Source organism: Anoplopoma fimbria, chromosome 21 (assembly GCF_027596085.1).
Source record: "Anoplopoma fimbria isolate UVic2021 breed Golden Eagle Sablefish chromosome 21, Afim_UVic_2022, whole genome shotgun sequence".
In the NCBI taxonomy this organism is placed as follows: domain Eukaryota; kingdom Metazoa; phylum Chordata; class Actinopteri; order Perciformes; family Anoplopomatidae; genus Anoplopoma; species Anoplopoma fimbria.
In genome coordinates, this window is record NC_072469.1 from 8,964,777 (window position 1) to 8,977,808 (window position 13,032).

The window sequence follows — 13,032 nt, forward strand, 5'->3', positions numbered from 1 at the left end:
AAGCAGACATTAATTCAGAGAGAGGAGAGGGAGATGGTGCTCGGGGAGTACGGTGGAAAGAGGAGAGGAGGAGGAGGAGGAGGAGGAGAGAGGGGAGGAGGAGGAGGAGGAGGCGGAGGAGAGGTGCTATTGTGTAAGATCTTGTGTGTGTTTGTTTGTGTGGGCATGCTGTTGGCCCTAGAGAGAAATGGACTAGGACAATACGTAGCTGACTGGCCCCAGTGTAATTCATTCATCATCGTAGTGTGTGTCTGTGTGTGTGTGTGTGTGTGTGTGTGTGTGTGTGTGTGTGTGTGTGTGTGTGTGTGTGTGTGTGTGTGTGTGTGTGTGTGTGTGTGTGTGTGTGTGTGTGTGTGTGTGTGAGTGTGTGTGTGTGAGAAAGAGAGAGAGAGTAGTGGGGGGGAGTGTTTGTGTGTCGGACGGTATTCCTGCTCGTCTCGCTCCACCAGTTAAGTTAAATCAGAGGCAGCCACTGGCACACTAAGGTGGTCCTTCTATCTCTCTGTCTGTCCGGCTCTGAAAGCATCAACAGCTTCCTGATTCAGCACCACAGGTAAGAGCTCACATTACCTCACTTTCAGGAAGATGTTTGACCAACTTTAAAAGAATATATTTGGCAGTCAAAGTCTATAAACTCTTTAAATGTAACTTTCTGTAATAGCTTCCCTTATTGGATAAGCAGATTTGAACTGAAACTGCTTTAAGGCCATTTTAATGTTCCAACTCCAGCACAAAAAGTTTTCCGTGTCTGTAAATATGTATCTCATAAGCCCTTTGTTGTGAATCGGTGATATTACTTTGCGAACACGCACATGAAGCGAATGCATAGAACAAAAGGACATATTAGATGCATTCACTGACTTGATGGTTGCCACCTGTTGTTGCTGTTTGTTCAAGTTTTTCATGTGAAAGTCCTGTGTGGGCAGAGCCTCTAAAACAACCGCTGTAGCTGTGCACTTGAGATTGGAAGAATCCAGAACTGCATTCTGTAAACTTTATGATAAGAAGGATGGAGTCTACTGTAAAGTTCACATTGTCGCATTTCCACATAGAGATTTTGATCCACTTCCTGATAAACAGTAGCTCTGCGCTCCCTAAGAAATCCTCATTTAATGAAGAATTAAATCCGAAGCCAGGCAGGAAAGAGAGGAAATGTGAATAAATCACGGTGGATGTATGTGGAATAGTGGGGAAAAGTAACTGAGCGTAAAGAAGAGAATAACAGGTGACATTTCATTTTCAGCCTCGTCAGTGAGAGAGACAGGTCTAACTGGTGAAGAAGATAGAGTGATACTGGAGTACGAAACATGAGGAAAAGTAGCTGTGGCTTCAGAGTGAAGGCTGCTCAACATCACGCTCTTTAACTAAGAGCTTTGTGTGAGTTTCACTTTTATAGGTGCTTATATTCCCCCCTGATGTTTCTATGTTGGAGACAAACTCTACTCTTGAGAGCCAGTAAATGTGTTACTTGATATAATATCAGGTCCTACTGTGAAATAATCCTCTAACAAACTATCTCAATGATTGAAAATAAATAGGAGATAAAAGGATTTATAAAGTTTGATGTTATTGTAATTGAAAGTATCAGTAGCATATTTCATTAAAGTACATACAGGAAATAAAGGGAAGCTTTACGGGCTGAAGTCAGTGCTGTTTAATCGTGCAAGACACATGAACGTTTTATAAACAGAAAAATGCAGACATGGTCTCTGAAGCCAATATTTCCATTAGCCACTCTCTGGCAAGCAGAAGTCAAGTCCTAATTTAGTTCATGGAGACTATCACTCTCTCTCACTCACACACACTTTATCAAAGTCTTCTGTTCTTTCTCTTTTTTAACACATATATAAATACTGCACACAGTTTAAATGGAGAAGTGTGTAGGTTTGGTGCAGTTTATTTATTTTTATTGCAATCAACCACCAAACTTAACATTTAAGAGTTACTAAAGTAGTCTAAGAGTTTGTTTTTGATCAAGTTTCCTACTTCAAAAACTCTCCAGCTGAAGTGAGACCCTGTAAGTTGAGACAGAGCTGCAGGAGTGCAAGGTGTAATAATGACAAATTAAGCTGCAGAGCCATTTCAAGACTTCCATTTGTTAGTGGTGGGGAGCTGGGTAATAATTTATATTCCTGTAACATGTTTGAAGATACAGGATTCAAAACCGGAAAAGTGTCCAATGTTGCAAAACGCTCTGTTTGCCAAACAGGCCTGAAACAAGGACTAAACGAGAGGATGATCATGAGGTGGGTGGCTGAGGTGGTGTCGCCCTGCAGTAAGATGAACCTCACTTCATAATGGGCTGATATAAATCATTAACTCCATCAAACAAACATTTTAGTGGCTCACTCTATGGGCAGCCAGATGGTGGTGCTCATGTCAGAGCAGCCGGGTGCTCAGGCCGAGGGCAGCCTCAGATAGCTCCGTTGATGGGAACCAAGATTTAAATATGCATGCATTTTAGCTATGATTAAAATTTTCCTAGGTTTAGCTTTTTGAGAATTTCCCATGATCCCAGTAAGGGGCTGCATTTACATACCCCGAAAAAGGATTAGAAATGGAATGTTGTCACTACAGTGACATTCAGGAGTCAAACTCGACACTGTGGAGCAAAAATGTCCCCAAACTTCCTCTTAATCCTGATTTTATCATACACTGTAAGCAGCTGTGTGTTTGCAGACAGCGCAGGGCCACGCAGACCATTGTCTTGTCCGAGAGGATGCAGCTTGCCCATGGACCTTGTGAAGTAGGTGTTTACCTTCCTGTCTGTGGTCACCCAGGGTTTATGGCTGTCATTCAGTAATGTGCCAGCTCACTCGCGAGCCAAAGCTCACTGGACACAGCCACAGTAAATCACTATGCTTCCGAGTCACCTTCTGTCCGTGCCACCTCACCTTTATTATATGGCTCACTTACATATATAGGCAGCAATAACTTTCAGCCTTGTTTATATTCACTCCCCACACACGTCCCTTCGCCTTGAACATCTCCCTCATGGAAAAATACTGGTGGTTAAAATTCCAGCCAACAAGGGATATTTCCATTTGTGGTCAACAGAAATCGTCTTAGCATCAAGAGATTTTCTTTAAACGGTTTGAAATCCCTAAACTGTGAAATTATTACGTGTTTTGTCACTCACTTCTGAATGGTTTAAATTTGCAGCCAACCATTATTTTAATCATAGTAAGAAAACACATGTACTGTAAATCCAAGCAATGACATCTGGGTTGGTGCTTTACCTTACCTACTCGTCACAGAGATATTTCATTATTCTGTTGCCCTTGGCACCCACACATCCTCCACACTCAACAATCCCCACATCTGCAACTAATACGGTAGTTGCTTTTCAAAGACTTCATCCACTGAATCCTGGTGGAAAATGAGGATTTGATAAAATAGTTCTACCGTAAGGGCTGTCTGTAGGAATGCAGATATGGAAGGTTTTCAAAAGTGCATTAATTATCTAGTCCAAACTAGCTGTAAGAGCAAAGGCAGCAACTGGATTCATGTAAATACAACTTTCTTTAGATGTACAATAAGTCTTAATATCTCTGTAACGTGTCAGCTGTGAAATGGACTGAATAAAACTTTGAGGTTAGAATGCCATCTTGTGGCAAAACACCTGCTTAGTTTTTAGGATTTACATTTTTACTGTGGCAGAGTAAACAGTAGTGCACATTTTATCCTTATTATGTAAAATAGTCAACTTCATATTCTAAAAAACATAAAATAGTGGTTTTGTTATCGGTGTGCTATCTGCTCACTTTTGAGCTCCGAAATCAGAGCGTGTTTTCCCCCTGGGATCTGTTTGGTTTTAATGCATCCACAAACATGTTGTCATTTTCATGCAATTAGTAACAGAAACTATCTTTGCAGCTATAGTAATAGAATATATGAGGCTTATGCTAATATGATTACATTAGCCACACTAATGACACTCACTAAGCCATTCTATTAAACATAAAGACTCTCAACGATGAGGAGAATTTGTTTTATATTCCCATTTCACATTCTGCTGGTACAAATGAAGCAAAAACTAGCCCTGAGGCAAATTTTCCGCTGCACGCAGGTTTGATTTTCTCACAGAGCAAAGTTTCCACAGCGCCGAATCCCTGCTGTCCTGTTTGTTTAGGTGTGTGCTGATTAGAAGTTCTCATGCTGGGTACAATGTATCTCAGCACACCAAGGGTTTGAAACGTGACATGTCTTTTACAGTGACTGGAAACTCAACCCTTTCCTTCTCTCTCCTTTCTGTTCCCTTAGTACCTCAGTGTTTAATGGTGTTGTTATCCCAGCTCGCACTTTGCCATGCAGTCTTCATTAACAAAGGTCGTAACACAAGGCATAAATGTTCTCCTTCCGGGTGCTGACAGTCCACCCAGATGGACAGACCATTTGATAAACACTGCACTGTTTTACTGTTGCCATTCATTAGCCGAGGGACGATTTAAAGGAGAAGGGAGAATGCAGACAGTCTGAATAATGATGTTTCAAAGGGCATTTTTGGAATATTGAATAACATACAACATCTGTTTTTCATGGCTCCTTATTTTACAGAAATAACATAAAGCGTCAGGATGGCTTTAATGTGCAGGTCTTTAATGAGCTGGTGTAGGGTGAGCGCTTTCATTGGTGCTCGTGTGGATTAGCGTTTATGGGCCATGCCAGCAGTAATGATGGCTCTTCCCCTAGACTGCCTCTGACATTTTTGTTGTGTTTCTTTTATAGGATTCGCTGAGGCCCCTCGCCCAAGGCCTGTATCAGTCACCACAGACGCACCCTGCCGACAGGGCCCCGTTTAAAAGTCCCAGGATCTGGCACTAAAAAAGGAAAATGACGAATATAACGACAGGAGAGACAGACGAGATAACTCTGGCGTGTGGCATGTCTGGAAGCCATCATTTCATCTTCACCCTGATACCCATCGTCTACGGCTGTAACTTTGTCATTGGCATTGTTGGAAACAGTATGGTAGTGGCTGTGATCTACTGCTACATGAAGCTCAAGACGGTGGCCAACATATTTGTGCTCAATCTCGCTGTTTCTGACCTCACCTTCCTCATAACTCTGCCCATGTGGGCCATCTTCACTGCCACCGGCTATAACTGGCCGTTTGGAGGATTCCTGTGCAAGGCCAGTGCAGGCCTGGTGATTTTTAACCTTTACACCAGCATCTTCTTCCTCACAGCGCTTAGCATTGACCGTTACCTCGCCATCGTCCACCCAATGCGATCGCGCAGGTTACGCACTGTGGTGTACGCACGTATCACCTGTGTAGTGATCTGGCTTTTTGCCTTTGTGCTAAGTGTGCCCACAGCATTGACCAGGGATGTCCACAACATCGAAAACTACACTACAGTGTGTGGCATTCTTCACCCTACCATTGAAAATACCATGATTCTGAAAGAGCTCCTGCTTGCAATCAGCCTGATGAAAAGCCTGCTCGGCTTCCTGGTGCCCTTTGTCATCATCATCACCTGTTACTGCCTCATTGGACGTGCACTGGTTGGGGCGAGGCACATCCAGAAAAGCTCCCGTTCACGGGATGACGAGGTACTGCGCATGCTTGCAGCAGCTGTCCTGGCCTTTTTCCTGTGCTGGGTGCCCCATCAGGTGTTCCACTTGATGCAGATGCTCACCCAGCTGTCACAGGAAAAGAACTGTGCCATCATAGAAATCATTGACACCGCCATGCCCTTCACTATCTGCATCGCCTACTTCAACAGTTGCGTTAACCCTATTGTGTATGGCTTTGTTGGGCACAACTTCCGCAAAAACTTGCTTCGACTGCTGCACTGCTCCCCGGGTGGAGCTGCGGTGCCTCGCCCGAGCATCAGCTCCAAGATGAGCGCCCTCTCTTTTCGTGCTTCTGAGGCACTGAGCCTCACAGCCAAAAGCAAGGCCTCCTCTGAAGTTAGGTGAAAGAGAAGAAAAAGAGTCCAAGTTTACTCTCCCCACTCTTTTGGTCTGTGGTTAAGGGGCTGGGGATGGAGACATTCCATGCTTTTAAAACCCCAACTGTATTACAAAGCACTGAAACACGCAGAATGGTTGAAAGGTTGTATTCATGTCCCTCTGTGAGTAAGTCCAAAATAGATTCACCACCTTGTACAATGCTTATCTGAAGAATAATTATTCAAAAATCATCACATGTCAAACTCATACTTGTAACATTCATGTGAGCAAATGTTTCTTCTCTCCAAGCATGTGTCCAATCCAGGAATTAACTATGTCAATGCTAGAAAAGACTATACGTACAGATCACCCATTATTTATATAAGATATGCATGTGCTGCACGATTTTGTCGCTTTTTGTGCCTTAAGGATACAGTGCAGTAATATATTGTCCTGTGATAACCACTATGTGTGCTAAGCAGGAATATTACCAGTTGGAACAGTGATCAAGTGTTCAGCAAAAAAAAAAAAAAAGGAAATATCATGAGACACTCATGCATGCTCTGCCAGCAGCTTTACACAATGAGCAATTGGAAAAGTGTAGCAGAAATGTGATGTTTATATCAGTTAGTAACATATTTGACTCTGATAATTAGTGCCTGTATACTGTATGTGGTTAAGTCTTTGCATAATAACTTTGAAATATTTACTTCAACAGTTGCGTTAACCCTATTGTGTATGGCTTTGTTGGGCACAACTTCCGCAAAAACTTGCTTCGACTATTGCGCTGCTCTTTTCGTGCCTCTGGAGCACTGAGCCTCACAGCCAAAAGCAAGGCCTGCTCTGAAGTTAAGTGAAAAAGAAGAAAAAGAGTCCAAGACTATACGTACAGATCACCCATTATTTATATAAGATATGCATGTTCTGCAAGATTTTGTCGCTTTTTGCGCCTTAAGGATACAGTGCAGTAATATACTGTCCTGTGATAACCATTCTGTGTGCTCAACAGGACTATCACCAGTTGGAACAGTGACCAAGTGTTCAGCAAAGATGCCAAAGCTAAAACAAAATAGGAAATATCATGAGACACTCATGCATGCTCTGTCAGCAGCTTTACACAATGAACAATTGGAAAGGTGTAGCAAAAATAATAGTTAGTTAGTAACATATTTGACTCTGATAATTAGTGCCTGTATGCTGTATGTGGTTAAGTGTTTGCATAATAACTTTGAAATGCTGAAATGTTGCCTAATCTGGGAGTAACATGATCTATAAATAAGAGTTCTACACAAATACTCAAGGGTGATCATTGTCAATATTTCTGGTGGTTGTCGTTGTGGTATTTAAAACATGTTGATAGATTTTTTTTCTACTCTGTAAGTGTACAGTATGTGAATATGTTGAAAACATGAATAAAATTTAAAAATACACTGTACTAAGTTGATTTTTTTATCACCACATAATAGAGCTGTCACAACATCTGATTTTCACTACACGATTATCACGGCCAGAATAATTCACAATTTTGATATTATCATGATATCTATAGATTTTTATTTTTATTAATACTAAAACGAATTATAATAATGCATTGCTATCAGTCAAATTCATCTTTAACTGTTTAATGTGGGTTTTGTCTTTTTTGTCTTTTTTTGTAAAAAGAAAAATGAAACTCAAAATAAAAGTGTAGTAGGTGCAGAGAGTCTGTGACCTTTGCAGTACATATTAAATGATTTAAGAGGCCCTGGATTATTAACACTATCATCATATATGGATCATTAACATGATATCAATATTTAATATTTAAATATCACCGTTATTGTCTATGCTGGTATATCGGGACACATCTACTCACAGTAAAATATTCCAATCATCCTGTTTAGTCATGAAAAAATGTAATAAGTAACCAAAACATCCAGAAATAACATTTAATTATTAAGGAAAAAAATGAAGTGATCTTGGCTCAAAACTTGCTCAAACACCTCTAGCACCTATTAATCATTGACCATTCATCATGTAGGCCCCCTTACCTCCACGTAGCACCTAAAAATAACTAGTGGCTTTTTGGAACGATGTGTGACACGCTGCTGTATCACAGATGGGGATTGGTGGATGGGCGGCAGGTTGGGTTTATAAATGCTGCCAAGCGGTGAGTTCAGCCTCACAGACAACATGAGGGTCCTCCTGCTTCTCGGATTGGTGGCTTTTGCCCTGGCTGACATCACTCGCTTCGAGGGGTAAATCTCTAGTCTCTGTTAAAGAAAAAAAGACATTATCATTTCATTCTGTCAGAAATATTTGTTACAAAAATGCATAAAAGAAAGAATGATGAAATACTGTACAATGACTCTTGACCTCTCTACTATGTATTATAGGGTGATCTTAGCTAATGTTAACTAGCGGACCAAGAGAGTACTGTAGGCTTTAGGTCAGAATATGCCATCAATTGTTGATGTGTTAATTTCAATGATTGTGACAATTTGTTAGTTGAATTTTGTTATTAAAGCAAGAGGTTTTCAAAATGATTAAACAGGTATTTTATAACATTTGTCCTCAGACAAAATGACAGATTACATTGCTCAAAGTTTCTGTAGCAGTAATGTACAAACCGGTAACCCTTCAACTGCAAAAGTCCCCCAAAAAATCATTGGCCATTATAGCTTGATGCACACGCAATTCAATGTATACACACTGTTTTGTGACATTAGTTGAAAAGTGGAATTGAACATGTATATAACAAATAATAGTTATAAACCTTGCGTAGGTGCCAATGAATAACAAACTATTAAATCACAAAACCATTAATTCCTGAGAAACGCCAGCACTTGTAGGCTACAGTTTGTATTCCTTTGTTAAAGAGACAGCCCGTTCATTTGAACCATTAAACTGTGGCTTTATTTGACTGTATTTTTGACTTCTCTATTTGTTTTTTTCTAGAGATAAAGTCTTCCGTCTGAAGCCGGTGCTTGATGAGCATGTGACTCTTATTAAGCAACTGGCTAAGAGCATCGAGGTAACTTACTGCTTTTTTGCAAAACAGAACCTCACACCTTATAATACTATCTGTACTCACTACAGGGAATTCATTAATTTGCTAATGGTGTGAGAGGCTAAATAGGACCTACTTTTCTGGTCAATTCATTGTATGCGTGTTAAAATATGCAAATCATATCTAATTGCACCTTTCTATATTGCTGGATATTTGGCATGTCATATTCACTTTACAATAAGAATGGCTTTTAGCTCATCACAGTTTGTCAATTGAGAAGCTGGAATTGGCATTTCACATCTGAATATCTCCAAATGCTGAAGTGTTTGACTTTGGCGCCATCTGCAGGTCGACTTCTGGAGCCCCGAGAGCTCTGAGATGGTGACCATCGACATTGACGTGGACATCCATGTGCCTGCCATGTACCTGGATATTGTGTACACCATCCTGCAGCAGAGTGACATTAAGCATGAGTAGGTCACAAGACACAAGACAGACTTTATATGATTTCCTTTCAATCAATTTTCTTTTTTTGACATGTGATGTTTTAACACTTTTTAATGAATTCCTCTTCAGGGTCCTGATTAAGGATCTGCAGTCTGCTGTTGAAGCCCAGGCTGACAACAAGCCTTCTCCCAGAGCCCACAGCTACACCAAGTACAACAACTGGAACACAGTAAGAAAAAAAATCATCAGTTGCAATCCCTACCCTGACTGGTCTGTTATTTCCTGGTCTAATTTTCCACCCTTTCAATTTCAGGTCCAGTCCTGGATTGCCTCCATTTCTTCCTCCAATTCTAATCTGATCAGCAAGCAGGTGATTGGAAACACCTACGAGGGACGCCCAATGACTGTCCTCAAGGTAATACAAGACTTATCTGCTATATCAATCACTCCGGTTGCAAAGTGCCAGATACATAATACAAAGATTAGTTCTAAATTATCTATGATTACTTTTGACAACCACAGCTCGGTAAGAAGTCCAGCTCCACCAAACCCGCTATCTTCATGGATTGTGGTATCCACGCAAGGGAGTGGATCTCTCCTGCTTTCTGCCAGTGGTTTGTCAAAGAGGTAAGGAAAACACCCGGATAGGCATGTCAAGCATTTATTCAAAGACTTCCGCTGTTAACAGCACAGATTTTTTTTCCAATCTTCCTCAGGCTCTGTCCACCTATGGCAGTGATGCTCAGATGACCAGCCTGCTGGACGAGATGGATGTCTTTGTCCTGCCCGTCTTTAACATTGATGGCTACGACTACACCCACAAGAGCGTAAGTTCCATCTTCAAGCTTAAAGCCTGATCAGATGGAGACCAGGCTGTCTTGTTTCATTTAAAGAGTTCGTTGATGTGTTAAATCTAACATGTTTATTTTGTCCTCTTGGGGAATTTAGAACAGGATGTGGAGGAAGACTCGCTCCAGGAAGTCTCAATCTAGCTGCATTGGTGCCGATCCCAACAGGAACTTCAACGCTGGCTGGTGCAGTAAGTGCAACACATACATGTTTACTGTATTTTTTAAAGGGGTACTCCAGCTTTTTTAGTTTGCACTCCTTAAAAAAGGGTGTATACTGTATGTGAAACAGATTTTTTTTGTAATTGCCAAAATCTGTGCAGCAGAGGCCAAGATATTTTAACCTTTAGTAAGACACACCCCAATAACCTTGAATGCTCAATTTCCCATAATGCAACTTGGTACCATCATTTATTGGAAACATCCACCTCTTTCAAATTCAAAATTTCGTAAGCAATTCCAAGATGTGTTATAAAGTTGTGGTCTCAACCTAAAAGAGAGGTCACCTAATGACATCACTATGACATCATCAAGGTTATTTATATATAAACTCCCTCTTGAACCACATAAGACTTTCTACAGGCTGCATAGTACTCCTCAAGTTAATTGAATGCCTTTAAGCCTGGTCACAATGCATTTGGAGAAGTAAAATAAGTAAAGTAAATAGTAAATAAATGAGATACAATTTTCATTACAGCCACTGGAGCCTCCAGCAACCCCTGCAGCGACACCTTCTGCGGATACACACCCGAGTCTGAGATCGAGGTCAGGAACGTTGCCGACTTCATCCGCAGGAACAAGTCCGTCCTTAAGGCCTACCTCACCGTCCACTCCTACTCCCAGCTGCTGCTCTTCCCCTATTCCTACACCTTTGATCTGGCTGCAGACCACAGTGAGCTGGTAAGTCATCCTTATGTGCCATAAATGGCTCATTGGAATTTTATGGTCTAACATGCTTGCTCGGTCATAATGACTATATAATTATTCATCATTACTGTGTAAAATTCAACACTACAGTGTGGCAGCCTTGTGTATACAGCTTTGCTAGAAACATATGCATTTGGAACGCAACATCAATAGATTAACTGCATCAGACATACTAGGTATGTTGAATTTAGGATCAATCTGGCTCTTCATAATGATTATATATTATATATATATAGCTGATTTGAATATCTGTAAAGGTGTTTCTAAAAGCTTAAGTACGAATTCAGCTCAGTCCTGTATGAGTTATGAATCTAAATGCCACACTTGCCTGCTTCAAATCATTTACTCCCTGCTCATGTCTCATTCTCATGGCTCTTTTACCTCTCACTGGGGTGTACAGTTAACACTCACACCCCTGCTCCAGCTCTCACACTAACTGAGGCTCGTAATTTAACCTCTCTTCTGACACTTTATAGAACAAAAGAACTCCGGGGATCCGTCATAACTCATCTGTTCTGTTAGAAATATAATTTCCTGCTTGTGCAATTCTCTGGGGGTTTTCATTTCCTGTTGGAACTCACTGAAGCTTTTTACTATTTTCTGTAATATCAGTAAAACATGTTGTTTAAACAAGGGCACTGGATGATGGATGCTGCACGGACAACAACATATATTTACTTTTCTTACAACAAGTTGAATTTGTAAAGTTGTTTGCTTCTGTATTGTTCTTTTATTACTTTAAAACCAGACTATTTAACTTTCAAAAGAATTAACAGCACAGTCTTACCCTTCTAAATCAAGAGTTATTAAAGTAAGGTGTTTCGCTGATAAAACTTACTTGCGCTGGTATGAACAGAAGCCTATGAAGGCTAGTGTTAGCTAACTTTAGAGAGAGAGAGAGATTTTATATGCTGACGATTCAGGAATAAAACAGGCTCAGATTTGGCAAAGTATTCAATAACATATATTAATATATCTGTACTTTGTAAGGTCAACAACATTCGACTTGGTCTGAACTTCTTCTAACTTGTGTTTCTTCTCTATATCATAGCTGAAGGTTGCTGAGGGAGCATCCGCTGCTCTGCGTAGTCTGTATGGTACTCGCTACACCAGTGGACCTGGTGCTGCAACCATCTGTAAGTACCTCAAATATTGCAGCTGCATTGGTTTCCATGGGGAAATAGTGTATTAGAGGGACCTTGATATTCTATTTCCCACCCATAATGATATGCATTATGATGTGTTCACGATGCACAAACCTCTTTTGAGAGAAATGGCCTCAGAGGCTACAAAAGCGTATGACCTAATGTAAGAGAAAGCTATTTCAAGCACACAAAGGATTTTTTGGGCCCCTGAAAGCAGTATTTGTATAAAAATAATACATCCAGGCTGTTCCAGGTCATCAGCATATCCCACTCTGAATAACCCCCCTCTCCTTATCTGCACTCAGACCCCGCAGCTGGAGGCTCTGATGACTGGGCCTACGACCTGGGAGTGAAGTATTCCTACACCTTCGAGTTGCGTGACACTGGTCGTTATGGCTTCCTGCTGCCCGAGTCTCAGATCAAGCCCACATGCGAGGAGACCATGCTGGCCATCAAGTACATCGCCGCCTACGTGCAGAAGAACCTCTATTAAAGAATGAGACTGCCAGGACCCCCGCCAACTCAGCTCCTCTGCACCAGCCCCCAGCCCCTCCAACCTCTCAGCCATCTCCAGCCTGTATCCATGGATACGGGCACCACCCGCCATGTTTCCTTGCTGTGCTTGACAGAATGTCAAGATGAGTGCAAACAATAAAATCAATGATCCATCCCCACATGCTGAATCATTTTTTTTTTTTTTTTTTTTTTTTTTTTATGTGTATATGATAATAAAATGTCTGATGGACTGAACCTTTGTCATTTGTATGAAAATATACAACAA

The 13,032-nt window shown here is 41.0% G+C and overlaps 2 protein-coding genes across 2 annotated transcripts; both read left to right on the forward strand.

Moving 5' to 3' along the window:
• The first annotated feature begins 468 nt into the window (after nucleotides 1-468).
• On the forward strand, nucleotides 469-7,259 carry agtr1b (angiotensin II receptor, type 1b). Its single transcript, XM_054623160.1, has 2 exons — nucleotides 469-553; nucleotides 4,729-7,259. The coding sequence occupies exon 2, from the start codon at nucleotides 4,834-4,836 to the stop codon at nucleotides 5,920-5,922; it is 1,089 nt and encodes a 362-aa protein (XP_054479135.1). The 5' UTR covers nucleotides 469-553; nucleotides 4,729-4,833; the 3' UTR covers nucleotides 5,923-7,259.
• Nucleotides 7,260-8,032: 773 nt separating this feature from the next.
• Nucleotides 8,033-12,947, forward strand: cpb1 (carboxypeptidase B1 (tissue)). The gene is made up of 11 exons (XM_054622520.1): nucleotides 8,033-8,132; nucleotides 8,833-8,908; nucleotides 9,233-9,357; nucleotides 9,461-9,560; nucleotides 9,645-9,746; nucleotides 9,854-9,958; nucleotides 10,048-10,158; nucleotides 10,280-10,370; nucleotides 10,877-11,079; nucleotides 12,158-12,242; nucleotides 12,557-12,947. Exons 1-11 carry the CDS (start codon nucleotides 8,068-8,070, stop codon nucleotides 12,742-12,744), a joined length of 1,251 nt encoding a protein of 416 aa, XP_054478495.1. The 5' UTR covers nucleotides 8,033-8,067; the 3' UTR covers nucleotides 12,745-12,947.
• Nucleotides 12,948-13,032: the final 85 nt, after the last annotated feature.

What these genes read in the sequence shown, in the direction of transcription:
- agtr1b (XM_054623160.1), top strand. Translation starts at nt 4,834, where the DNA reads ATGACGAATATAACGACAGGAGAGACAGACGAGATAACTCTGGCGTGT.
- cpb1 (XM_054622520.1), top strand. Translation starts at nt 8,068, where the DNA reads ATGAGGGTCCTCCTGCTTCTCGGATTGGTGGCTTTTGCCCTGGCTGAC. An exon ending in CTTCAACGCTGGCTGGTGCA is followed by an intron (nt 10,371 to 10,876) that starts GTAAGTGCAACA and finishes TTTTCATTACAG; the next exon opens with CCACTGGAGCCTCCAGCAAC. An exon ending in ACCTGGTGCTGCAACCATCT is followed by an intron (nt 12,243 to 12,556) that starts GTAAGTACCTCA and finishes ATCTGCACTCAG; the next exon opens with ACCCCGCAGCTGGAGGCTCT.